This window comes from Suillus subaureus (assembly GCF_016647635.1).
Source record: "Suillus subaureus strain MN1 chromosome Unknown BJ212scaffold_56, whole genome shotgun sequence".
In the NCBI taxonomy this organism is placed as follows: Eukaryota; Fungi; Basidiomycota; class Agaricomycetes; order Boletales; family Suillaceae; genus Suillus; species Suillus subaureus.
Window position 1 is genome coordinate 22,613 of NW_024538612.1, and position 26,063 is coordinate 48,675.

Here is a 26,063-nt window from a genome sequence, read left to right on the forward strand (position 1 = left end):
GTCATGACATCATTCTAAAATAAGGCGCCGTCCAGCGGGACGAACGTAGGCGCGGTCTTTATAATAGAGAATATCGTCGCTGATCCTCCAATCTGTAAGAGCAGATTTCATAGGGGGAAGAGACATGCCATCCAGCGCATCTGAGGCGGCAGTGAAGATGGGATCGGGGTCAGAGGGATCAGGGTTCACAAGGGTAGTCATGAGTTCCGTGTCAAGAAGTCGGACAAACATGGAATCAGGGAGGAGGGTTTTGTTGGTGTTATCTTCGGTGGAATCTGACCCGTGATTGGGGCAGTGGGAGAGGGCATCGGGGGCGACAAGTTTAGTCCCTGCAACATGGTGGAGCTCAATGTCATAGCAGGATAAAATTAACTGCCATCGTGCTTGGCGGCGAGTTAACTTCTGGGCCGTCCTGAAATATAGAAGGTTCTTGTGGTCGGTGAAGACGATGATGGGATGGGGATTCCCTTCTAAGTAATGGCGCCATTCGGTCAGTGTGCGAATAACCGCAAGAAGTTCCCGATCAAAGATCTGGTAGTTTCGTTCTGCAGGATTCAGCGTCTGGGACAAATATCCACATGGATGATAGAGACCATTATCATCGGTCTGGAGTAGGACTGCACCCGTGGCAACTAGGGATGCGTCAGTGGCGACTGCAAACTGTCTGGTGGGGTCAGGATTACGAAGGACTGGTTGCTTTAAGAAGCATTCTTTCAGTTCTGAAAACGCGGATGCGCATTGTTCTGTCCAAAGGAACTTGATGTCTTTCTTGGTAAGGTCGATTAGTGGTCTAGCGATGTCGGAATAATGGGAAATGAAGTTTTGGTAGAAGTTGCAGAAACCTAGAAACGACCGAACTTCTTTCACGGTGGTGGGGACAGGCCAATCTCGAATTCTGCTAGTCTTAGCGTCGTCCATTGCTATGCATCCAGGACGGATGATCATCCCGAGGTATTCTACCTCCTGGGCGTCAAACGTGCACTTTTCGGGTTTAAGGAAGAGCCGTTCCTTCCAGATTCTTTCAAGAACGCGCCGAGTTCGTTCACGATGGGAAGTAAGGTCGTTCGAGAAAATTAGGATGTCGTCCATGTATATGACGAGCCATCCTTCGTTAATCTCCTGCTGGAACATTCTATTCATGTATGCCTGGAAGGTGGCCAGCGAGTTGCAAAGACCGAAGAACATGACATTTGGTTCAAAGAGACCGTATTCCATAGTAAAGGCAGCTTTCCATCGGTCTTCAGGGTGAATACGGATATTGTTGTATCCAGACCGGACATCCATCTTGGTGAAGTACTCGGCACCATGTAATCGCGCAATCAAGGAGAGCGGTAGTGGAAGGGGGTAGGCGTTCTTGACCGTCCATTCGTTGATATATCGGTAATCTTGACAGGGACGAAGGTCTCCACTTTTCTTTCCTACAAAGAAGAATCCGCTAGCCTGCGGAGACTTAGATTCAGAGATGAATTCCTTTTTCACGTTTTTGTCGATGAATGCTTTGACTGCCATGCGTTCCTTTTCCGATAATGGGTACACCTTTGACGTCTTGGGAATAAAACCGGGTTTTGTTTCTATTCGGTGGTCTATCCCGGGTCGTTCGGGAGGTAACTGGTTTAGACCATCCTTTGCGAAGATGTCAGCAAAGTCGTGAAGATATGGAGGGACGAGTTCTTTAAAAGACTTCTTCTTCTGCTCGAGCCCAGCGGCTAATGCAAATTGCTGGGCTTTGTTACTGGTTTTAATGTATTCGGCGGGCCGTGTCAGAGGTGTAACCGTGGTTCGCTGTTCCGCGATGCTAGTCCCATCTTTCGTTAATGGGGTGTCTAAGGAGACGTTGGTGATTACCCGAAGTTCTGAGATATCGGTGGGATATTCAATCAGGAATTTGTCATCTTCGAGATGGTATGTGGAGACTTCCCGCACCATCGGTGCGTAATCCGTTGTCCATACATCTTCCTTAGTGTCGAAAGAGTCATCGTCGTCGTCAGGGATAGGATCAAGGTTAGGCAGTGGTGGCAGGGTTTCTTCGTCCGGAATTTCTTCAATGGTGGCTTGTGGCGCCGGTTCTGTGAAGGTTGTTTTGACCGGTGCAGGAGGCGCCTTCGGCAGCACTACAACCGGAGTCGGTTCTGTTTTCTTATTTTTCTGAAATAACGGAGGGAGTCCGTTCTTCTTATGCTCGCGATTCACTTCTCCTTCTATCTGATCACTCTTCTCTGTGTGGGAGAGTTCTAGCATTTCCGCTTTCCATCGGATCACCGGGTCCATAGCGCGCAGCCAGGGGATCCCGAGTAAAATCTGATCACACCGGCCAAGCCGCATGATATTAAACTTTCCGATCATTGATCGGTTATCGATCTTGACAATGAGGACGCAGTATCGAGTAATAGCGCCTCCTTTCGCGTAGCTTCCATCCGCAGTAGTAACTCGGAATGGTTTTGAGAGTTTGTGGGTGCGAATTCCATGGGTCTTGACAAACTCTTCAGAGATGAAGGTTCTGGCAGCGCCGGAGTCCACAACAGCTGTTGTGTCGACGGTTTTAAGATGAGTTTTGGAGATGAGAGAGATGGGAATGCAAAGTTCCTTTCTTATTCCAATACTTTGTATGAGTCTTATAGGTACATTGGAAGATACTGACGTCGATCCAGTCTTCCACATTAAAAATCCTCAGCAAGGCGACGGATCGTTGTGTCTTCTTCTTCTTCTTCTTCTGTGGGCACGCTCTTGTGAGGTGGCCTTTCTGGTGACACGTGAAGCATAATCCCCACTTCATGTGGTCACTTCTCTCGGCTTCAGTGAGCCTATCTACTTCCATCGCATTCGGGTCGTGTCGGTCGATGGAGGGTCTGGGTACATAGCGCTGTCCTGAGGGTTTGGTGGTGGTACGATGATTGGATCGGAATGCAACACCCCTCTGGTAGTTGCTATCGAGTCTAATGACTGCAGCGATGTACTTGTCGAAGTCTGTTGGGATGGTTTCCATCTGAAAGACGGAACTAACGATCCCCTTCTTTAATCCGTCGTTGAGGAACGTGATGAGGACGGTGTCTTGCTTGACACCAGCTTGTGCAGCCAGGGTTTTGAAACTGGCGATGTAGGATGTGAGATCTCCTGTCTGTCTCAACATCCTAAGCTTGGTCATAGCGGTGCCAACAGCATCGGCTGGTACAAAGGCTTCCTTGAACTTGGTTTCGAAGTTCACGAAGGTTCCGTAGCTCTTTGTTGCAGTGTTGTCAACTTCGGTGTAGAAAGTGAGTGCCCAACCCATAGCACTATCTTCTGTCATATATGCGAGAGCGGTGATAACCTTCTTCTCATCGGTATTGTATATTGTAGCGTTAAGTGCGAAGTACGCCTTAATCGCATACAACCATCGTAGCGCCTGCTGAGGGCTCCCGTCGTAGGTAGACGGAGCTCCAGCTTTCAATTCTGGGGTATTGGTGGTGGTGGACATCCTGAGCGTCTGGTCAAGTGATGTTTCTGTTCAGGGGAACATTCTCGTTCTCTCTCTGAGTTCTTTCTTCTGGTAACCTCCCGGATGGAGAGGGTCGGTTGGAATTGACTTTAATCTTTTGTTACGGTGAACCGTAAGTTTCGACTAGGATAGTCGCGACGATAGGTACTCGATAAGAGTACGCCTAAAGTCGAATCGTGTCCTCACAAATGTAAGGTTCTTAAGACAAGTCAAAGAGAGTGTCTTTGGCTTGAATATCGGCTTATCAGACGACTTAGGATTGGGAGTCCTAAGCGAAGGATGATGCAGGTAAAACCTAGTAGATTAAAGTGAAGTCTAACTAAGTACATGACCATGCTTATATAGACGTAGGTAGTTTAGGGCAGGTACACATACGTCATCATCCGAGTCAGAGATAAGGGACATGAGTCAACCAGTGATGTCATCAACCAAGTCAGAGATAAGAGATATGAGTCAGCTAGTGGTGGCACATGGCAGCCATGCTGTAATACAGATATGGAAAGACATTAGCCTAGTGATGGCACAGGCAAGTGCGGTCATGGCATGATACACAAGTGGAAGTCAAGAAAAGAGATAGGGGTAACCACGGTTGTAACAACAAGTAGATGTTACTGTAACAAGAACTGCATTTGATGGTTCAGGAGTTCCAGCCATTCAGGTCATATGAACACACAGGATGTGAGTATCTGATATAGTACATTATTTATCTTTCTGCTTATTTTTCTGTGAGTGCAATCAATTTAAGGTCAACTTAGTGACTACAAACAATGTCATGGAAGTCTTCCTGACCCTTCCATACAACAACTACTCAAGGCTGAGCAACCATTCTGAATGGCTTGGGCAGAAGCATCTGACAAACTCCAAAGAGCTGATGTGGGACTCCAGAGGATGCAAAGAGCTGAACAGGTGAGCGTCAAAATGCTCAAGGTAGTAGATTCCCTGATTCATCGGTTTGAAGATCAAATTCACATGTAAACTTCCGAATTTTCAATGACATACTCACATCACATGTAAACTACTGGACCACTGAAATCTTTCATTACTCTGCCATTTCCAATAGATCTACTGAGGATCATTAAATCCTGAGTGTTGAGCACTGAAGTGAGATGTAAATAAATTAAACAAGTAATCTATCAATGCTCACTTTACCAAACATCACCCATCAATTACCAGGGATCACCAAGTCCTGAGTGTTGAGCACTGAATGCCAATTGCATAACATTGAGATGTACATAGATGCAGACAGTGTGGTATAAGTCCATTACTTCCTTCCCCTTGCTCTAGTAACTCAAGTAGTACTTTCTGATGGCTTCTGCATTGACTTACTCTGGGTTGTCCTCGCCGGTGCCTCAATCACCTTTTTCTTTCCCTGCATGGTGTCTCTGCCAGTTAACCCAGCCATGGGGTCATCCATTCATGATGTCAGCAGTGCACCAGTTTTCACAGGCTTGACCAGCTGAGGCTTTGGAATTGAATGTGGGACTGCTGTCCCTTCACATTGTAGAGACTTGCACCTCTATATTGCCATTATAGGACAATATACCACCCCTTCCCACTGATACTCCAGCTCTGATCCTCAGGATAAGTCACTTGTGCTATTGTGTGCTAACGTGCAACCACCGCATGCATGCAAACACACTTGCATGTCCTGTGTGCCCACTCTAAGTCCTCCACTACAGTCCATCCACCTGTCCATGTCCTTGCTAAAGTCCACTGGTGTGTTCTTATTGTATTCTTATCATTCTGATATATCTTCTGGACCAATTACAGTGCTGTAAATGTGCATGTGTGTGCTTAAGCGCCATTACATACAGATAACACTACCTACTTGCTTCACTTCCACACTACAAGCATCACCTAGTGCTCAATATAGAGAAGGGACTTATAGTTTTTTAGAGATTATCCTAGTACTCCCAACCTCTGTGTATTAGCAGTAGTTTGCACATTAGAGCAAATTTAAAGATCCCAAAAGTCCAAATTCATGTGCTACCTGCCTAGGTGCAACTGCTTTGCACCAGCTTGATTTCCTCCTTCACTGGATTTAGTTTCCAGATAGCTTTTACCTCTACACTTTAGACCCCATCATGTGTGCTCTTACTTCCTATTGCCCCAGCGCACTTTCACACACATCTCGACTGTGCTTCTTCCAGCAGTCGCACTTCACATGTCCTTTAGCGCCCATTTGGTTTCAGAGTCCCCCTCAGTCATTTTGAGGACCCTCTCTCAGTAGCTGTCCTTCGGGTCAAGTTCTGTCTTGCATCCAGGTCTTGCTGTAGAGTTCCCCCAGTAGTAGTCAGTTTCTCTCTTAGTCCAAAGTCCTCACCTTCACTGGTCTGGTCCACAACTCATCTGAATCCACAACCAGCACTCATCTCCTTTTGGTAACCCCCTGACTCTGGTACTTCAGTTATCTGTATATCTGCCCTGCTCACTGATCCATTACCTATGCTTTATTTCCATTTCATTATTAGTGATCCTTTCCTACTTACCAATAGACTATCCATATGCTCTGTACATAGCCTTGGACCCTGCTGATTGATCATGCTGTTAGATACCTATGGTATATAACCTCCTGTAAATCTCTGTAGCACCTTAGTTCAAATATCATCTTAGTTCTGCTCATTCATGTCCTCCAGACTTGAGTACCTCTACTTTCATTACCCTCTGAGACTTGGGATTGATTCCTATAGTCTATCTGTATCCACCTCTGTTTACAACAGTCCATTACTGATAGTTTCTAGTCTGGACTCATCCAGATTAGTCTTACAATACTTATCCTACATCTGTTAAGAACTGGTTTGCTCAAAGTGGAGAGAGGGACTGATTCCAAGGGGCTTGGCCTCAGCTTGTATGCTGTGCCCCTTACCCAAGTATGTGCCCTTCATTTCAGATGAAGTCCAAAGGACTTCCGGAGGCTGGCTACTCTGGTGGAGTGCAGGAGGACCTCCGGAGGAGCATGGGAAACATCTGTGGGAGCATGGGAGAGTTCCAGAGGAGTACAGGAAATACTCAGAGGAGTTCCCACTCCACAGGAAGTGGAGAGACCCCAAGGTAATATCTCTACAGGAAACAGGATGGAAGGATAGGATGGAAGGATGTCCAGAGGTCCAGAAGTATGGAGGACAGGAGGACAGGAGGACAGGAGGACAGGAGGACAGGATGTCTGGAGGTATGCAGGGGAGGACAGGATGTCTGGAGGTATGCAGGGGAGGACAAGATGTCTGGAGGTATGAGGGACAGGACATCTGGAGGTATGCATGACAGGATGTCCAGAGGTCTGGAAGGAATAGGGGCTACATCAGATGAAGTCCGATGTAGAAACAAACAGAGGTAGAGTTGGAGAGACAGGAATTGGACTTAAGTCTGGAAAGAGGGTAAGTGCCAGAAAGGCAAGGCTCTGGCCTAGGGAATCAATCCCTAGACTTGAGACAGAGACATAGGGGACAAATCCAAAGGTCCAGAATTCCAGCCTGGGGAGTCCATCCCTAGGCCTTTATGGAAAAGGACCAACTCAGATGGACTGAAGTCCAGAAGAAGATTGGGCAAGTCTAAGGTGATATTCAAACTGAGGAACTATGTTAAGGTCATACTCAAAGGATAACTGGATCCAAAGGGCCTCGGCCTCAGCTCGTGCGCTGTGCCCCTTACCCGAGTATTGCCCCTTATTTCAGGAAGGCAGGACTAATGCGTCCAGAAGGTCGGATGAGTAGTGTAATGGATCCAGATGACTTCTGGATGAGGGATAAGTATCGTAGGGCTAATCCGGACGAGTCCAGACTAGAAACTAACAGTGATGGACTGTCGGAGACAGAGGTGGATATGGATAGACTATAGGAATCAATCCTAAGTCTCAGAGGGTGACAAGAGTAGAGATACTCAAGTCCGGAGGACAGGAATGAGCAGAACTAAGATGATATTCAAACTGAGGTACTACAGAAAGTTACAGGAGGTTATATACTATAGGTATCTAATGGAATGATTAATCAGCAGAGTCCGAGGCTATGTATGAAGCATGTGGATAGTCTATTGGTAAGTAGAAATGGATCACAAATCATGAAACGGAAATGAAACATAGGTAGCGGATAAGGGAGCAGGACGGATATACAGATAACCAAAATACCGGAGTTAGGGGGTTACCAAAAGGAGACGAGCGCTGGTTGTGGATTCGGATGAGTTGTGGAACGAACTGGACGAGTGGACAGATTGAATGACGAGATGTTGGAGGGAGATAAGATGTGGATAGGATCGGAGATAAGATGTGGATCTGAGATGAGATAAGGGTCGGATCTGAGATCTTGATATGCGGATATGACAAACTACAGGAGTATATACAGGGGTTATATACTGGAGAATATCTAAGGGGATCAGTAAGCAAAGTAGCAGGGCTATGTACAAGCATGTGGAAACACATTAGTAAATAAGATGGAACATAACTAAATGAATTCAGAGATGAAGACTCATACAAGGATCAATAAGCAAGACAGAACAAGAGGTAACCAAAAGCTGGAAAGGCAGAGATGCCTAAATGGGAATAGGCGCAGGATATCAGACAGAGGGTGGGAATAGGTCCGGAGTTAATATCCGGAGGTCCAGAGATCTGGGGATCCAGAAGATGAGGTGGATACAGGACTGGAATATGAGGAGGTGGATATAGTCCAGAATCTGAGACAAGGTGAAGTCCAGATGTCTTGCTGGATGGAGTGTGCATAGGGTGGACAGGATAGGGTGGTACAGATCAGGCTAGCAGTGAGGATCTGGAGGTCCAGAGCTCAGGGGTAAATCTGGAGCAGAGTCAATCCTGCTGAGGTGTGGAGCACACAGCAGAAGGGGATCTGGGAATGAGTTGGATATGGGGTCCAAACATAGGCTTGGAAGGCATGGGAATATTATGGAATGTGGGTCTGGATTGTGGGATATGATAACATCCAGAAGTCATCCAGATCTGCTATGCTACTCATCTGACCCTCTGGACACATTAGTCTTGTCCTCCTGAAATAAGGGGCAATACTCAGGTAAGGGGCACAGCACATGAGCTGAGGCCAAAGCCCTTAGGATCCATTAGCCCTTGAGTATGACCTTAACATACTCCCTTCATTCATCCTGGTGCTCAACTCCCCTCTCCCATATCTCTAATGATGTGTCCACTAATTCATACTCCCTTCACTCATCTCACTTGGCTCCCCTCTCCCATATCTCCAATGATACATCTGCCAAATTCATACTCCCTTCATTCATCTCACTTGGCTCCCCTCTCCCATATCTCTAACAACACATCCAGTGCTGAATTCATACTCCCTTCATTTGTCCCAGTGCTCAGCTCCCCTCTCCCATATCTCTGCATCCTCATGAATATGAGGATATCACCTCCACAGAGACCTTGTGCTGGGATCATCTCATTTATGGCCCCTGGTGCACCAGGAGGCACACCCATAGCAAAATCATCATTCAGCTCCAATGATATGATACCATCCTCCATGCCCACTGCCATTCCATCTCCCTCCTGCTCATGGTAAATGATAATATGTGCATCCATATTCACTTGGAGAGGTGCAGGTCCTGGGACTGCATCTGAAACTATACCTACAGTGTGGCATGGATGCTGCTCACATGGCTGCTCACACCTTCATTCTTGCATCCAGCCTTTCCATCACAATTCCTCAGCTCTCACCACTTTCTCTGCCATCGCCAGCCCCTCCATGGGTGGTAGGGTGCCTATTTTTGTTCTTGCTGGATGGGATTCACATTGTGACTGGTCATTCATCCAACTACCCAGTAGTTATTCTAACCTAGGCCCTGTATTCATACTTGTCAATTACTGTATAGTTTCAACACTAGCTTCAAGCCCATCAGCACATGACCATGTCATGCTTAGCTTCATAGCTTCATACCTCAGTGTGACCTGTGACCATGCCTAAATAGGTTTGTTACACTGCCAGTGGCAACTTGCCATTGCCATCTGCAACTCTGGCAACCAGCACAGACTTCTTTGCTCCTACAAGTTGCTTCAGCTTAGTCGACATCATTTCATTGAGCTGCACATCCCGCAGGGAAAAGCACTGGGTGGAGACAGTCTTAAAAGGCTGCATGTCACATCTGTAAGCTCCATTTCCCTCTAATCATGCAATCTGAAACTGATGTGTTCATCGCCTCCGAGTGGCTTTCATGTGGCCGTGTCTTTGAGCAGATGACTCTTCCTCCCTCTGTAAAGCATGAAATCAAACGCTTGTTGGCCATTCCAGCTCCCATTCGATCAACCATCCCTTCACAAACACTGTCCATCACACAACTCCTTGACATTAATCTTCCTGCTTCACTCAATTGCAAACTCAACTTGAACACCATCACATTCTCATCATGCCTGGTACTTGCCTGTGTTCCCAACTTGGACAATGTTTTGTCATGGACAGTCCCTCCTAGTGGCACAACTCAACTTCAAGATCTCTTATGCAAACACACACACTTACTGGGTGACATTTCTCCTCATGTGTGAGTACATCACTGACATTTTGGTGCCTTATTGGGAGGAGCAGAAAGGACTTGTTGGTGCACCAGCCAATCAGGAGTGTATCTTGCATCTCAATGTCTGGAGTGTGCATCAATCCATTCAATTTCATTCTTGGTTGGATATGACATACCCTTGGATCAAGTACCACTTCATCCCAGGGCTTCGTCCTGGGAGGCTGTACAGGTGTTGGTCAGCCATGTGATGTTGGTATTCAATGGCCATTTAAACTCGCAGTCAAACACACACAGCATGCAGATATCGTCAATGAGTCTCTTGCTCAACTTTCCAAGAAGACTTCACCAGCACTTGTCTGACTTGACATGATAATTGGTACTCTTCACAATCAGTTGTTGCAGTGGGTCATCAATGGGTATCATGCCATAAACAAGCCTGAGCTTGTGAAGCAGGTCTGGCCATCATCTCTCTCTTTATCATTGTTGCATAGCTAACTCAGTATTGTTCCGAATAGGCATTCTTCATGTGTAAAGCTGGGAAGGACTTCAATCTCTCGTTCAAAAGTCTTGCAAGTCATGAGGCATTACAACATCTGTGGGAGGTCCAGCAGAATGATAAAGCTGGGTGGATCAGAATTGCAACTGCTCAGTACGAGACCAGTGTCAAAGCTGCCAATGAGCTTGAGCTCACAGGAGATGTGGATGCAATTAGCACTGAACCTCCTTTTGACAGCATCAATGAGCAAGACATCGATGCCAGTGATGTACCCATGGAGGTGCTTATTGATCACCTTGCATCAGGGGGCATGCATGCTGTGGACAGTGGTCTGTCCTCTACAAACCACTTGGAAATCTATAGCATTGGTGAAGATACTGATTTAGGTATAGAGGGCAGTGTTAGGGATGCTTAACAGGGGTGTGGAAAGTGTAGACAGATCGCAAACAAGATGTACAATGACTTCTGGACCCATTAGAGTAATTCATATATTTTTTTTTCTGTTTTTACCATATGTCACAAATTAGCTTCACCTCCCAAAAATTTGCATGATGGTCACGCCAAATAGGTTCGATTCAACAGAGGCTGTGACACGTGATGAACCTAGTGTCGAAACTATACAGTAGGTTACAAAAATCTCTTATCACACTTAATTTACTTTTACATCTTATTAGCAACATTTGTTTGAATCACGTCTGCAAGAAGTGGGTACCAGTAAAATAAGTGACATCAGAGCTTTCCTTTTTCTACTCAGCGAGATCAGTAATACAAATCAGTCATTTAAGTGCAAAAAGGGACTTGGAGATTTTGCTGATGATCATACAGGTTCTGGTCATGAGTCAAGAATTGGTATTTGTAATGTAGGATTATGATGCAGGAGCTCGGACGTTCGAATCTGCGGCAAGTATGATTGTATAGTCGATGAACCGCCAGACACACAGTACTGAACTCTGGGTCCTGTGCCTTTCATAGCTCCAGAAAGTTGGAACGACATGTTCACTCTAGAAGCGGGATTTGGATGAGATTGTAATTAATTAATAAGTGGGGCGTCGGGCGTTATTAAATTTCCACTACTTCTTGCTGAGTGCTTGCAGTTGTACGAACTCGTAATAATCTCCTCTCAGCGCAAGAAGCTCATCATGGGTTCCAGATTCGCTGACTCTGCCTTCCTTGATGAAATGTCTGCAAAGTAGTGAGAAGGTGTTCACGAATGCCAGCTCTCGATTGACTCACATGCGATCAGCGTTCTGGATAGTCGAAAGGCGATGGGCGATAGCAATGGTGGTGCGACCTTTCGCAGCTTTGTCAAGGGCTTCTTGCACGACTTTCTCTGAGTTTGAATCAAGGGCTGACGTAGCTTCGTCGAGCAGAAGAACCTTTGGATTCCGAAGGAGTGCGCGAGCGATTGCTATACGTTCTGGATTGTGATTTCAGCGCACGAAGAAAACCATCTGTCAATGAATGATACACACGCTTTTGACCCCCCGAAAGCTGGGATCCCTTGCCACCGACTTCGGTATTGAACCCACTATTGTTATAATGTCAGTAAGTCCCGAGTGTGCGCAGAATTGAGATCTCACTCTGGAAGTGATTGAATAAAATCTAGTATATTGGCATCGCGGCAAGCAGCCTCAATCTCTTTTTGTGTGACCTCAGATTCTGGTTTGGAGGCACCGAGCAAGATATTGAAGTGGATAGTTCCCGCATACAAAGTCTGCAAGGCAAGTAGTCAGCTCTCTCCACCAAGAGATTAACATCACGAGTATATTCACAGGCTCTTGCGACACAAGTGAAAACTGCTGTCGATATGCCTGAACGTTGAATTCGTCGATAATCTCTCCATCGAGCGAGATCTGTCCGGAAAGTGGATCGTAGAAACGCTCTAGTAACTGGACACTAAATGAACTTTCAGATGCCTGTTCGAATACGGTACAGTGGCGAGACTTGCACTGTGCTTTTACCGCAACCGCTAGAGCCGACTAAGGCAACATAAGTTCCAGGTTCGACGGTAAGCGAGAGGCCACGAAGAACCCGGAATCCGGGACGGGTAGGATAGTTGAAATGAATGTTCTCCAGCTGGATGCGGCCCTTGATAGTTTCGCTCAGAACACTTTTGCCTTCAGTTGACTCTGCATCAATCACAGGAGTTGAATCAAGAAGTCTGATGACTGCGTCGGCCGACCCTTTGGCCAATGAGACATCAGGCACAAAGGCAAAGACGTTACCAGCCTGCATTGCGCCAAATACCGTACTCTGTCAAAGTTTTGTTCATTTCAAGGATGTCCGGAGGTTGGCGAAATGATCATACCATCAAAGCAATGAAGAATGATTGTGTCGAAATCTCCAGTCGCGAAACGAGAGCCGCACCATACCAGAAAACTAGAGCAATTACCCAGAACCCCATGGCCTGAGAGAGTGCGAATAGCATGTTGCTCCAGAGCGCTGTCCTGATGGATTTTCTAATGGGTTCTTCTAAGCTCTGTCTGTAAAGATTAAGGCAGTGCTCCTCTCGGGTCAATGATGCAACAGTCCGAATAGCCGCAGCAGCTTCGCAGGCAATCTGAGCGGAGTTTTCATGCGCTAACTTGTTCTTTTGATCTTTCAGAACAACGACTTGCTAGAAAACGTGTAGCACAACGGGAGCTTATTATGCAAGTCACGTACCAAACGTATAAAGCCGGTGGACACCAGGACAGGGAGACATGCTAACGACGAAATGTATAAGAGGGAGGCACGAAATCGGGAAACGGTACGCACCCATGCCAACAAGAGCCAGCTTCCAAGCATATGCAAGGCCAACGGCCAAACCAGCAAGTATAGTTGTGATAGATTGGACAATTCTAGCCAAATTTAGTGATGTCGTTGCTTCAGGAGGACTCGTGATACTCACGTCCCCAGAGTTACACCAGCGAGACCATTGATCTTCTGGGGGTTGTCGCCCAAGCGTGATGTCAGAGCACCAGTCTTCAAGAGTCCGATGAGTGTTCTGCACGAGCTGGAGATTTGTAGGACTCACGCTATTCTTGTCATCGTCAAAGTACTCGACTAGTTCCATGGGTGAGAAAAACAATTTGGCAATCAAGGCACTCACTATCTTGTCGGAGGATGGCTTTGAAGCTCATTGAACGGAGCTTGGCGGTCAAGACAGCAGCAGAAGAAGCAAAAAAGTAGTTCTGGAAACCAATACAGAGGCCGTACAGAATGGCAAGAATGAAAAACCTGGCTCGATATAAGCACCAGCACGATTTCTAAGAAAATATGTAAACTCAACCAGAGAGCATTCCGGTCGCCTTGATAGCGGCGCTCAGAATTTGTGGTAGCGGAAAAACCGGAGATCGCTTGTCCTACCTACCAGGATAAATGGCATCCCTTTTGTTTGGCTAAAGGACTTACCATAGATTATACCAGAGGCAGGATAAGCGGCACCATTGCCTGCGGAAACGTATGAGCGCAGCTGATGATATATGCTTCGCGAACTTACATATGGCAAAGAAAGATCCGATCAAGTATCGGTAAAGCCCTTCGCGGTAAAGACCAGCAATTCGTCCCATCAAATAGAATAGACCGTAGGTTTCCACTGGAGCCTGGTCCCCTCCTTTGTCCTTTAATTGACTGACAACGTCGCTTCTGATGGAGCGAGTGGTGCTCTTAATATCGAGGTCTTCAGACCTAGGCTTCTCCAAATCTTTCTCGTCACTTGAAATCACTGCATCCAGAGCTTCATGACCTTCGCGGAGAGTTTGAGCTGTGACGAGACGAAAGTATGCGCCATTCTCGTCTGCTAGGAGTTCTGCATGAGTTCCTCGCTCCAGTACGAGTCCCTCGCCCATTACAAGTATGCAGTCAGCGTCCTTGATCGTTGACAAGCGATGAGCAATGGTAATGGTAGTTCGACCGGCAGCTGCCTTGTCCAGAGCATCTTGTACAATCCCTTCAGAGCGAGTATCGAGGGCGCTCGTTGCTTCATCAAGAAGCAAAATCCGCGGATCCGACACGATAGCTCGTGCAATGGCGATGCGCTGTTTCTGCCCTCCCGATAACAGAAAACCTCGCTCACCAACCATAGTGTCATATCCTTGTGGCAAGAGGCTGACAAAGCTATCTGCATTAGACTTGATACAGGCTGCTTTGATAAGCCGAAACTTTTCCTCATCAGATGCATCCTCGTACGGTGTGCCAATGAGACCATGTGCGACGTTGCCCCTGATGGTTGTCGCGAAAAGTACGGGCTCTTGTGAGACTAGACCAATCTGAGAGCGTAACCATTTGATGTTCAGCTCTCGCAAGTCAGTTCCGTCAAGCATAACAGAGCCACCGAGTGGATCGTAGAAGCGTTCCGTAAGAGATACAATGGTAGATTTGCCAGATCCAGATGCGCCGACGAGAGCAGTGGTCTTGCCAGCCGGAGAAGGTGATGTTGATGCCTTTGAGAATTGGGACATCTGCGCGAGATGGATAGTTGAATTTGACGTCCTCAAATGTAATCTCGCCAGTAACTTTTGCAGGCTTTAATCCTCCTGGGTTTTCAGAGTCGATATCAGGGACACGCTCAATCGTGGCGAATATTTTAGCGGCAGCACCACAAGCACGTGTAATGGCTTAAACAAAAGATTGATGAGGGTTCCGAATCAAAAGTGGGACCAAGATTACCTTGCAATTCAGGCGCAAGGAGGGCGAGAGAGAATGATCCGATTAAGATGGACATGAAGACATTTACAACCTGTCCGGCGTTAACTGCCAACTGATGTTAAATGTGGTTTCACGACACAGAAACATGAACGAACCCTGGCCCTCATTTATGAGGGTAGTTCCAAAATCAAACGCCAGTGCATATGCAGCGTAGATGACGAAGAAGAGGCAGCCTAACCCTGCACCGTTCCATATACTCGCTTTGGTGTCGACGATGCGAGTTACATCGATATTCTTATCGTATATTCCAGACAAAACTTTCTGTGTCCCGAAAGCCTGCGCGGTGCGAATCGTGGATATGACCTCTTCTGCAAGACTACCTGCCTCAGCAACATGCTTCAAGGACAATCTGATATTGATCGAAGATCAGAGCTTCAGGATGAGCTCAACAATAAGTACACTCACTGCGTGTATTTGGACACAAACTGTTTCATGGTACCGGCTACAACCATGATGCACGGAAGGATGGACGACAATGCAAGAGCGAGACGCCATGACCGAGCAAATGCAAGGATGAAGCCAACGAAGAATGCGCTGACGAAAGTGACTGCAAGGGTGACTTTTTCGGATATCCCCAGTTGTACCAAACCTATTTCAGAGCAACGCGATTTCAACCATCCACTCTTGAAAAGTCCAGTACGACTTACTAGTGTCGGATTGGATGCGCGTCGCAACCTCTCCAGCCCCGACATCATCAAAATAGGCGATTTCCTGTCTAAGGATGGCCTGAAGATACTTCTCTCGTATTCTTTTCCCATTGACCTCTGAAGTATAAACCCAGGTGTACATGTACAGATACGTGGAAACAAACATTGCGATACCTGGTACGAGTTCAGGTGGATTGGGCCTCATTCTTATCGAATCAAGAACTTACCAATATAAACGAGGTAAGAAGCATCCAGGCCAGCACTATGACGGAACCCGGATGCAGCAGCATCCAATGCAGCCTGCGCCTGCTCAACAACATTCGCATCTGCAGACTGTAGCGATTGATAGTACTCGTTCTCTGCTAAACCAAATGTAACGAAATCTTGAGTCAGTCTACCGAATATCAAAGTCATCAGAGGCTAGAATAGAACGTTAGAAGATGTAACTGGCAAATCCGAAAACTCACTTGCGAAGCGCCAGCAGCAACAGCGAAGATTACGCCACAAAGGTCCAACATTATTTCAAAGCGAGTTGAATACCTGTTTCGGTGAACAATCACTCTCAGTCAGAAAGTGGGATGATCTAACCGAAATAGCGATAAGAATGACACAGGGACGAGTGTATCCGCTGTCTTTGCGATCTCAGCTTCGCTCTCCATTCCCTTAGGTGCTTTCTTTGGCCAGGGGAGAAACGCTCGGATGCCTTTGGAACTCTGTTTCATTTCCAGAGCGACATGTCCTGGGGTTGCCAGCTCCTTTGAAAGGGCAGGCTCCTTCTCGTCGGGAGGGGCTGGTGGGGCAGATTCTGCAGTCATGTTCTAGAGCAGCTTGGGCGGACGGCTGCAAGGAATCCATGCGTTTATCTAGGTCACTGCGGCTCCGAGGCAGCCGACGGCGTCAACCCACTTCTCACGTGCTAAGACACAGTCACAGTGCGCCGAGCCTGGGGCCGCAGTACTGAGTAGGAACCTGCGGAACAATTAGTGGACCTGTACCTCACATACGCGTTGCTGCGGCGTAGAGGCTCGTTCTTCCACGTATGACCAACACATATACACCGTGTAACTGATGGCACATTCTCTATTCACACGAGTGTCGTTTAAACGACATGGCTGAAGTAGCATGTCAGTTGTTTTTTGACCTGCTAGATCTGAGCAAGCGAGGCCCTTGCTTGGGATTTCCTAACCTATCGCTTGGCCCATGAAGTCCGCTACAGAAACGACTTCTGAGAGACATCGAGACAGAAAACACAAAAACATCTGTCTTCTTCCAATGGCACGCTTATGTCATTCCGTTGGCAAGTGACTCCTATGTTGATGCCAATGTTGGGCGCTAGTCTAATATATCATATAGCTGCCTTTCTATGGATACAACCGGGTGAGAGTACCTTTAAATTTAGAACATATTCATCCGACTTGATGATAACACAATTTTCAATTTGGATCACAACTATTTCTAAGCTACCTCGGGGCACACTATAATACATCCATTATAAAATACTTTCGTCTGTCTGTGAATCATTAATTTTAATCATTTCTTATTAATCTCGTTGTCCTTAAGTGCTGCATGCATGGGCGGCTAATTGTGGGCTCGTTTGACAGGTTAGTGGTTTACAGCAGTGAGTATCTCGGTCCTCCAACAGAATGCTGTCTCACTTGGATTTCTCATGATCATAGTACTCTGGCAACCAAGTAGCATTTTCTCAAATCTCTCTTCTGTCGCCAAGTACAAAATTATAGGGAATGGCAACTTGTCACTCATAAGGCTGCTTGACCTTGACACTCGTGCAATGGAGACCCCACAATATCAATTGCCTTTTTTGGTTTATCTGCTTTTGTGTAGCTGTCATTGTCCGCTCCGTGGGCTGTGCCCGGAGAGTTCTTGGGAGCAACGATTAAACGTCTAGCCCTCGGGCATACCGTTGTAGCCGGACAATTCACGGTATATACATGGTAACGAACAGATAAGTTGAACTTCTTTACGCACCACAGTAATCACTCTCTTTCCTTCACAACCGCGCCTCTGGCCCGGCGGTCCTCGAGGCCCATTTCATTCTACGACTTGCCGTTTAACAACGCTCCTGGTAGAGCTGCTTAACCATGACATTTAAGTTGTCGTACTTCTTTTGGACCCCCCGGCATATTAAGCTCCCAGGAGAGATCAAGCCGATGAGGCGCCAGAGGTCGATAAATTTGTGAGCGAATCCGAGTGTTATTGGCTCGTCACAGAATTTGAATAGCTTCGTCCACATATAGTGCTGATATTCCTTCCCCTTGGAATAATCACCTCTCAGCAATAAGAAGGTCGTTGGAGAATAATGAATGAAGTGCCGCGATTTGGGCGCTCTGATGGGCTTCGGATAAATCTGGGGTGCTATGAGCCATGTATCAATAGATTTTGCAGAGGTAGCAGCTGACATCTTGGATGAGAATTATGTGTATAACAGGAGTCATTGGTGTGCGTTGTGTCAATAGCGGAGATAGTATGTAGTACCAAATCAACATAAGTATATTATGACAGGAACAAAATGCAATGTCAGTGTACTCTCCAAATGATTAATGTAGTCAAAGTGCAACACGAAAATCAAGTCCCAGAATACAGGTTCCACAAGGACAGTGACTACTGAATGTCCGCGTCAAAGTTCTGATCTAGTAGTGTTAGCCATCAACCAGAACTGGGGGAAGTTGGGAAACCTGATAAGTTGTCAACGGATGCGGATGCATTGTTGAACATCGCTTTTAGCGCCAACTCGTTCCTTCTCTGCCGCACTCTATCCACCTCTTCTGCTCCGCCTGTCATTCGCAATTTCTTGCCACCCACAAATCCTGTCAGTTCCTCCTGAAATTCGTCAGACCGGCTCGCGAGTTCTCGTTCCCGGTTTTTCTGGTTAGCCTCAATCGCTTTCATCCGTCGCTCCGGGTCAACCGCCGCGCCCCGAATTTCCATCATGACAGTACTCAGGCCAGTATGCCCCTCGTCCGCTGGAAGAGGCTTGAATCCGCGGCCTCTGATATTGCGTCCGGGGGTGGCGCCGCGGATAGAAATGACTTTCTCAACATGCCCAAAGACGTCCACCAAAGCTTTGTGGTCCTCAAGGAGATCGGTCAAGAATTCTTCTTGATGACCGAGGAAGCCTTGCTCTTCTACAATGTTCTGCAGCTCCTCTTCCCACGTCTTCTTCCACATAGGTCTGACGGTGTCGATGTGCTCTTTGAGACTTGCCAGCTCCGTAGCAGTGGAAGCGATGTCCTCTTGAATTTGCTTCACTAGTTGAGGCTTGGGTGTCATATGGCGCTTGAGGACGTCATCTCGCAGTGCTTCCACCGTGTCCTGCAACTCCTCTACCTTCGTCAGCACGTTCTGACTCCGAGAGTCCAACTTCGTCTTCCCCTGATCTATGAAGCTCCGTGCGCCGCCAACTTTGACAGAGGCTAACTGCTTCACGGACTGCGTTTGTGTCCGCAAAGCGCCCAATGAATCCTTTGTCGATTTCATGAACTCCGTGTACAGCTGCCTCATGATTCCTAGATCACGTCGCAGGTTCTGTACCTCATCGAATTGCGTCTTCAAATCATCCACCACTCGACTGGAGTACTCGGACATCACCGAGGCCCCCGTCGTTTGCGGCTGTATTTGAAGAGACTGTCCAGTCATCTGAGGCAGCACGAATGGACTGCCGCTCGAACTCGCGTCACCCACGATGCGTGATAGCCTACGTGCGACATTATGTAGTTGTCTTTCGGATGGCCGATCTACCCTAGGTGTGCTCTCGACGAAGTCATGGGCAATGATAGGATTCACGTGGGACGATCGACGGTCATTTGAAATTGCGGTGCGAAGTTCTTTGAGATCGTTAGACAGCGTTGATATCTGAGTGTCGATGTGTTGCTTTATTTGATCGAGCGCTGAAGAATACAATATGTCACAATGAGAGCATAGGGAATGGAACCTTACTCACGTTCGATGTTGAGAGATAGTAGGCATCTCTCCTTCACCTCCTCAATGTCCTCCAGCTCATACTGCACGCCGCTAGAAGGATCGCGTATGTATATCGCAGGGAAATTCTCCAGGCCCGGATTGTACGAGAACTTGTCCACGAATAGCATCCGCAACGACGAAAAGGACAAACCAGGTTCAATGGTGACCTTTTTGACTTCTCGCCCGACTTGTAAGAAAACTGAAAACGTGATCGGCGAAGTAGATCCAGGCGTTTCTTCAAAGATTGTAGGCTCGTCTGCCACGTTGTCCGCCTTAGACACGGTACGAGCTCGTTGAGAGCGTGCGGATTCTGTTAGTGGAGGCAGTGGAGGAACAGGAGGGGCTGCCTCTGCCTCGGCTATGGGCGACGGTGTTCGCGCGATCGTTCTGTTAGACCGCGTGCTGCCATTACGCTGGACGTCCGCTTCATCCACTTCCGTTAGAACCGCCAAGTCCCCTGGCGTCAGTAATGGCCCTGCTGCCATTGACCGCCGGTTACCTGACCGCTCCCGTGAGCCTGTCATTTTCGTGATATTGTACGTCGAAAAGCGCTTCGACGCACGCCGCTCGAGCACGTCACTCTTCTTCAATGCAGCCAGGGAGCTGGCGACTGCAGGTGCTTGCAGATTATCGATATGAGGAGTTTGTGGTGAGGCGATTTCGGCAGGAGAGGAAGGAGCTTCATCTATCAACACTGCAGGGGGTGACGGAGGTGACAAGGAAACTGGTCTATCGACGAGTGAATAGCGCTTGACGGAGGCAGGCACGGGGATACTCTGAGGTGTTTGTGGCAAATTCTTGTCTGACTCGCTGGGCGGGGCATGATGTGGAGTTGCTGTTACAGAAGGCGCGACCAAGGTCTCTGATGAGTCGCGCGAAAGCGCATCACCATCGGGCTTGTACGTGTTCTGCGATTGTCGTGCTTGAGGCTGTGCTGAGCCTCGATTGGTATGCCCATTGACACTGTTCGTGATCGTCTTTTCATGAGGCGGCGATTCATCGTCAGGTTCGCGGAATATGGGTGGCGGGGATGCTGGCGGAGGTGTCTGCGTCCTCGGGTCTTGTCGTCTTGCTGACGATCTTGCTGACTGTCTTGTCGTGCTATCCCTGTCCCCCTCTCCTTCCTCCTCCAATACGCTACGCGAAAGCTGCGACCGATGTCTCGAATCGTCATCACGCCGTGAAGCTTTGTCAGACTTTGATGAGCGACTGTCCGTCCGCGAGTGGGATGAACGATGTCGGCCCTGGTGCTCTGACACGATCCGACGGTACATGGACTGCTTACCGCGGAGACCCTGAAGGAGGTTGGTGATAATCTTGCGCACTGTGGGTAGATACACGTTGAGGTTGTCTGGCGTGGCCTCCTCTGCTAGGCAGGTTTCGAGGACCTCTCGTAGGTCTTCGGGCACGGACATTAGGTCTCTGTTGGGTTATACTTAGTAGTTGAGGGTTATGTATACCTGCAGGCAAAGGCACGCACGACATATCGATATTAAATGCAGCAAACGCAGCCACAGCCGCGTTGAAGTCATTCCCGAGGCGGACGTAGACGTCGCTCACCTGGATCTCGTCCATTTTGCCGGTGCTCCATTGGGTGAGGGACTCAAGAAGCTGTTTGATAGCCACGAGAAGACGTGTGACAGCAGACTCGACTGCGGGCTACAACCTGGATAAGACAGTTATTACATTGCAGATAAGTGCACTCACATGTGCGTGTGAACGACTGCTACGTGAAGAAGATGAACTTGAAGAATGAGTAGAGGCTACTGACTGGTGGTCACGCCGTGAGCTATGCCCTGCGTAGGGCGGGGGCGGCGGCGTTGACCTCGTTGAAAACATTTAGGAGCACAAAGGAGGTCAGTGCGCAGGTAGGCGCTTTATGCAGGAGTATGCGGTCTTTCGCTACCCTTTTCTGCCATGAGAATATATTTCCAAATTAAGCCACTCAGGTCGCCATCAATGATCAAATGCAGTGGTGCACGGAGATCTGAGAATGGATACTTTATGTAAAGGCGTAGAGCGGTGTTACATAGAATAGGCGAGTTATCTTCAAGTCACTGATTCTTACGCCCGATCACCGTACAAGTTCTTTAAGAGCCATAAATGCGAACAAGATCATACTGAATGTACAGACCCGTGGCGAACACGAGAACATGGCCAGGCCACTAATTATAAATTACATCGTACATGCCCTTTGCCCAACAATTCTACGATCTTGGGTTGAATAATGGCGCCCCTGGTCCAGCTAGGATATAGCTATTGAGGATCTCGTCTTTCTCTGTGCGTTTGTACGTCCGGATAGTTTCTCCATAATCGGAGATTTCGTATATCCGGAACCGTCGGTCAAACCTAAGGGTAGAGTAAGCCGAATGAAGACGCAAACACATAAATTATAATTCAACCCACCCAACCCGCCCATACCCGGAGTACGACCTGCGTCATAAAATGAACACAATGGCACATAAAGACACGGTGTACCACTTACCCTCCACCTCCAAAACACAGCCATATATCCTTGACACGTTTGCAATCCTCCGTGACTGGGGCACTACATCAGATCCAGGATCCAGGATCCAGGAGACTATGCTGAAACTTACTGTGGCAGTGTCCATTTGCGACCACCTTCACTTCGGGTATGCCTCCACTCGTAACGTGCCCACTCTCCAGTGCTTTCTTCAAACCCTTGTCAAACATCCCATCACTCTTCTTCGCAGCACCGGATTCTTCCAGATCGTGCAGACCGATGTCTAGCAGTTGGCCAGTACGCACGTCCCTGTCTGCTGCACCGTACGACTCTTCCCTGGGAAAAAGTAATCTTAAAAGTGACAGAAACGGCGTAAGAATGAACCCACAGAGGAATGTGGAAGAACATAATAGCATTGGGCTTGGCTAATTTGCGCGTCGTGGGCGTGATCTGATCGGCCTGTCTGGTCCATATGGAACCAAAGTCCTTGCCGGTGTCCGGTGTGAACGGACGCTCTATGGGCTGGATCTTGGAAGATTCTTTCAAAAACCAATTAATTTGGTCCTTGAAAAATATGAGCGCAATTTGACATAATGATATCAAGGAACACTGACCTCATGTATCCAGTCGTACTCCGTCGGGAAGAAGTACCCGAGCCAGTCCAAGTAACCGCTCGAGTAGGATCCAGAGTCCAGGAAGTACAGCGTCAACAGCGATGTCATGGAGCTATCAAGGGGGCTCAGCTTATACTCTGACACCGCTGACCGGGAACACTCACGCATCAGCACTCTTGACGTTGAGAACGTAATTTCCAACACCGTGAATATCCTTCGGACCCCTCTGCACCATGGAATACGGAAGGGTCTTCATCATACGCAATTGCTCCTGCTTCACATCGCCGTTCTCCTCGTCATGATTGCCGAAGATAGCTGCCCAAGGTATCTTTCGATCTGTAGCTGCCACCGCAAACTTTGCTAGAACGGATTTGGGATCCCAAGACGTTCCTTGCCCGTTAAGCTGGTCACCAGAGAAGACAACAAAGTCTGGCTTTTCTTCATCCAGAACGTGTCCGAGAAGTGTATTAGTGAGATTATCGGAGTTGATGCAGGGATCAAGATCAGTCTCCCGACAAACGCCCCTGGACACAGAGAAATGCAGGTCTGCGACTTGCAAAATCTTGAATTTTCCGTCCCGTGAGAAGTGTAAAGGATGTGCGCGAGGGACCGCTGCACACCAAACTCAGTTCACTGTCGACATAAAGGCAGTTTATGCTCACACTGCACGCCGCGCCGGTACGTCACATACACGCTCTCTAGTTGCCCCTCCTTCTCCGGAGTTACGGGAGGCTCTAGTTTCTCAAATCCGTACCAAGGTCTGTCCTCCCCGAAGAGTACGTCGACCTCGGTAATGAGATTGGCTTTCTCTTCTGCATTCATTTCACTCATCGTTTTGCCCGGGAGGTACCAGAGGTACATTGGTTCCGCACGCATAATGCCATCGCGTATGGAGAGTTCTACTTTTACCCAGGAATCTGTGAGAGGTTCGGGGACTTTATTGGCAGGAAGCAGGCGCAAGTCGGTGACGAGAGGTATATCAAGACGGCGTGTCCGCCTGTAGTAGACGTTCTGAGGTAAATTTGGTGAGTCACAAAGTAGGTAACATGAAATAGTGGTGCGTGCGCACCAGAGTCCAGAGACCAGCTTGCTTGTTAAGATCCCGGTCCACTCGAACCCAGTTGCCCTTGATGGCATCCTGCTCGACGGTTGTGGTGGGTGCGCAGAGGTCCCCAACAAGACTCGGTGGCATCATACAACGCGTGATGGCAATTTCAGACACTGTACATGAAATTGAATTAAGTCCCTGACAAAATTGGCAAGCACACGTACGACCGGTATCGTGAGGTAACAAGGGAGCCCATACGTCAAGGGGGTAGCTCTCTATATCATCGGTAGTATCCCATGGCTGATTGGATGTGATTTCCCACCAATCTGTCTCGTCATCGTTGCCCGGAATTGGTTGGGCCTCATCTGGGTCACCAATGACTATTGGCGTAGAAGGTTCCTTATCGAAGTAGTCAACAGTGGCGACGGCATCCCAAGCTTGCCAGCCTAGACGCTGGGCAATCCCAGGTCCGACGGTGGGCTGATATAATACGAAGAAGTATGTCAGGAGGCATGAGAAACCAATGACAGCTGCTGTAGGGAGCAAGATGCCCCTCATAGATCGGCCAATGCGAGAGAATGAAAACGCAGCCATTATGGCCCGTCAAGTTCTAGATAAGTGAGCGACCACGGTCAATGAATTTAAGAGAATTAGCGAACAAGTTACCTATAGGAAGGTGATGACCAGGAGCGGTCGTAGTCTTAGTCTACTAGAGGGCTGCGTGTTCAACGAAGGAAATGAGGGGTCACATATCCAAATCGAGCAAATAATTGGGGTCAGGCTACAAATTCTTCATTATGGGAGTGTCCTCAGAAGGCTTCTTTTCCTTTCATTCATTCCAATATTTTTCGCGAATGCAGGCTCTGTGTCGTGTAGCCCGTCGTCTCTATTCGACGCAACCCCCAGAACGGGCTGCCAGCGCCCTGCCAAAGCTTGCAGCCGCTGCCAGAGATGCCTCAGCTCCAATGGCCGTTCGTGAACGTCGCGAACGCAAACGGGCCTACCTTAAACCTCCCGCCGACAGCGACCTCACCCCGTCAGAATATTCGGGCTACAGAAGAGCCCTTGCCAAAGGCGAGCTGATGGATCGTCAAGGGAGAGACATGACGGAAGCTCAATGGCTTGACGCCCTCAATGAACGGCGGACGCGTCTTCGCGGTCTGAAGGTCACGGACAATCACGGAGAGAAAGAATTGCAGGTGGTCGGTCAGAGAATCTATCTCCCAAACATTATATTCCGCATGGTGCGCAACCACACACCCACTGGAAAGCCCTATAACCCCTACGAAGCCACCTTCCGAGTCCCAATGTCTGTCACGAAAACCGACGTACGCTCATATCTATCTGCCGTGTATGGCGTTAAAACTACCTACATTCGAACTGCCAACTACTTCTCGCCATTATATCGCAGATATAATGGAGCAAAGGCGACGCGATCATACCGGACATACAAGCGTGCCATCGTCGGTCTTGTAGACCCATTCTACTATCCTGAAGCAATGGAAGACATGACTGCAGAGGACAGAAAGAAACGGATGGAATGGTTGAACGAGAAGTTTGCATTAGATGCATTGAAGAGATGGAGGAGACATGAACTGGTGCGGACGTCCTTGTCGGGGAGCAAGAACTGGCGCTTCACTGGTCATCTGCGGAGGGATAAGATTCTGAAGGCAGTTGCCAGGAGTCGTTCCAGAATGCTGCGAGAAGTCGAGGACGTGAAAGAGGAACTGGCAGACAAGCGAGCCAAGGGGATTCCCATCTTCTCTGATACTAAGAGGGGCTCTAAATGGAGGGAGGCGCTTCTTGCAAACTAGATCCAATAGTTCTACTACTGTGATATTTTTATTGCATTGGACTCGGATTGTTTTGCAGTAAGCCTATTGGTTTTCGAAGGAAGAAATCCCAAGGCCTGGTGCATGCCCTAGACTAACATAATAATTGATGTCACATTTTTGCCATCACACGACATGTCACCTTGGTACTAGCCGAGGGAGTCGGAGGACTGCTTTCATTCCTTACCATCATGTTATCGCATTGACAACATGTTGACAATTTGAAATTCTTCACACTCACCACGATGTGATGATGGGCCCAGTCAGGGCCAGCCTTGACTAGTCGTTGACTGGTGATAGAGACACTGAAGAATTGAAGGTCGGATTCAATCCTCGTGAGGGTCATCTTTGGTCTTTTGTG

General features: G+C 48.0%; 5 protein-coding genes across 5 annotated transcripts; 1 reads left to right on the plus strand and 4 right to left on the minus strand.

Annotated features, from left to right (window-relative positions):
* Nucleotides 1-8,711: 8,711 nt before the first annotated feature.
* BJ212DRAFT_1304181 (uncharacterized protein) lies at nucleotides 8,712-9,561 on the minus strand (the record flags this gene model as incomplete). Its single annotated transcript, XM_041333558.1, has 3 exons — nucleotides 8,712-9,055; nucleotides 9,144-9,202; nucleotides 9,404-9,561. 3 exons carry the CDS (start codon nucleotides 9,559-9,561, stop codon nucleotides 8,712-8,714), a joined length of 561 nt encoding a protein of 186 aa, XP_041187036.1.
* A 1,939-nt stretch (nucleotides 9,562-11,500) lies between these two features.
* BJ212DRAFT_1486547 (P-loop containing nucleoside triphosphate hydrolase protein) lies at nucleotides 11,501-16,581 on the minus strand (the record flags this gene model as incomplete). Its single annotated transcript, XM_041341134.1, has 23 exons — nucleotides 11,501-11,612; nucleotides 11,664-11,847; nucleotides 11,903-11,958; nucleotides 12,011-12,144; nucleotides 12,203-12,346; nucleotides 12,411-12,683; nucleotides 12,739-13,047; nucleotides 13,095-13,135; nucleotides 13,188-13,270; nucleotides 13,321-13,394; nucleotides 13,447-13,475; nucleotides 13,522-13,649; nucleotides 13,702-13,774; nucleotides 13,824-13,862; nucleotides 13,912-14,872; nucleotides 14,928-15,028; nucleotides 15,081-15,164; nucleotides 15,215-15,468; nucleotides 15,525-15,708; nucleotides 15,767-15,940; nucleotides 15,994-16,186; nucleotides 16,234-16,306; nucleotides 16,355-16,581. The coding sequence occupies 23 exons, from the start codon at nucleotides 16,579-16,581 to the stop codon at nucleotides 11,501-11,503; spliced, it is 3,930 nt and encodes a 1,309-aa protein (XP_041187037.1).
* Nucleotides 16,582-18,430: 1,849 nt separating this feature from the next.
* On the minus strand, nucleotides 18,431-21,583 carry BJ212DRAFT_1304183 (actin interacting protein 3-domain-containing protein; the record flags this gene model as incomplete). The annotated part of the gene is made up of 4 exons (XM_041333559.1): nucleotides 18,431-19,671; nucleotides 19,725-21,166; nucleotides 21,225-21,403; nucleotides 21,452-21,583. 4 exons carry the CDS (start codon nucleotides 21,581-21,583, stop codon nucleotides 18,431-18,433), a joined length of 2,994 nt encoding a protein of 997 aa, XP_041187038.1.
* Nucleotides 21,584-21,772: 189 nt separating this feature from the next.
* On the minus strand, nucleotides 21,773-24,664 carry BJ212DRAFT_1392948 (Metallo-dependent phosphatase-like protein). The gene is made up of 10 exons (XM_041337084.1): nucleotides 24,095-24,664; nucleotides 23,892-24,043; nucleotides 23,485-23,833; nucleotides 22,987-23,434; nucleotides 22,823-22,934; nucleotides 22,597-22,772; nucleotides 22,342-22,544; nucleotides 22,230-22,284; nucleotides 22,151-22,177; nucleotides 21,773-22,093 (listed from the first exon to the last, which is right to left on the minus strand). The coding sequence occupies exons 1-10, from the start codon at nucleotides 24,462-24,464 to the stop codon at nucleotides 21,952-21,954; spliced, it is 2,034 nt and encodes a 677-aa protein (XP_041187039.1). The 5' UTR covers nucleotides 24,465-24,664; the 3' UTR covers nucleotides 21,773-21,951.
* On the plus strand, nucleotides 24,646-25,865 carry BJ212DRAFT_1392951 (uncharacterized protein). The gene has a single exon (XM_041337085.1). It carries the CDS (start codon nucleotides 24,668-24,670, stop codon nucleotides 25,682-25,684), a length of 1,017 nt encoding a protein of 338 aa, XP_041187040.1. The 5' UTR covers nucleotides 24,646-24,667; the 3' UTR covers nucleotides 25,685-25,865.
* The last annotated feature ends 198 nt before the right edge of the window (nucleotides 25,866-26,063 follow it).

What these genes read in the sequence shown, in the direction of transcription:
- BJ212DRAFT_1392951 (XM_041337085.1), top strand. Translation starts at nt 24,668, where the DNA reads ATGGGAGTGTCCTCAGAAGGCTTCTTTTCCTTTCATTCATTCCAATAT.
- BJ212DRAFT_1392948 (XM_041337084.1), bottom strand. Translation starts at nt 24,464, where the DNA reads ATGGCTGCGTTTTCATTCTCTCGCATTGGCCGATCTATGAGGGGCATC. An exon ending in AAGCTGGTCTCTGGACTCTG is followed by an intron (nt 23,834 to 23,891) that starts GTGCGCACGCAC and finishes AATTTACCTCAG; the next exon opens with AACGTCTACTACAGGCGGAC. An exon ending in GTACCGGCGCGGCGTGCAGT is followed by an intron (nt 23,435 to 23,484) that starts GTGAGCATAAAC and finishes TTTGGTGTGCAG; the next exon opens with CGGTCCCTCGCGCACATCCT.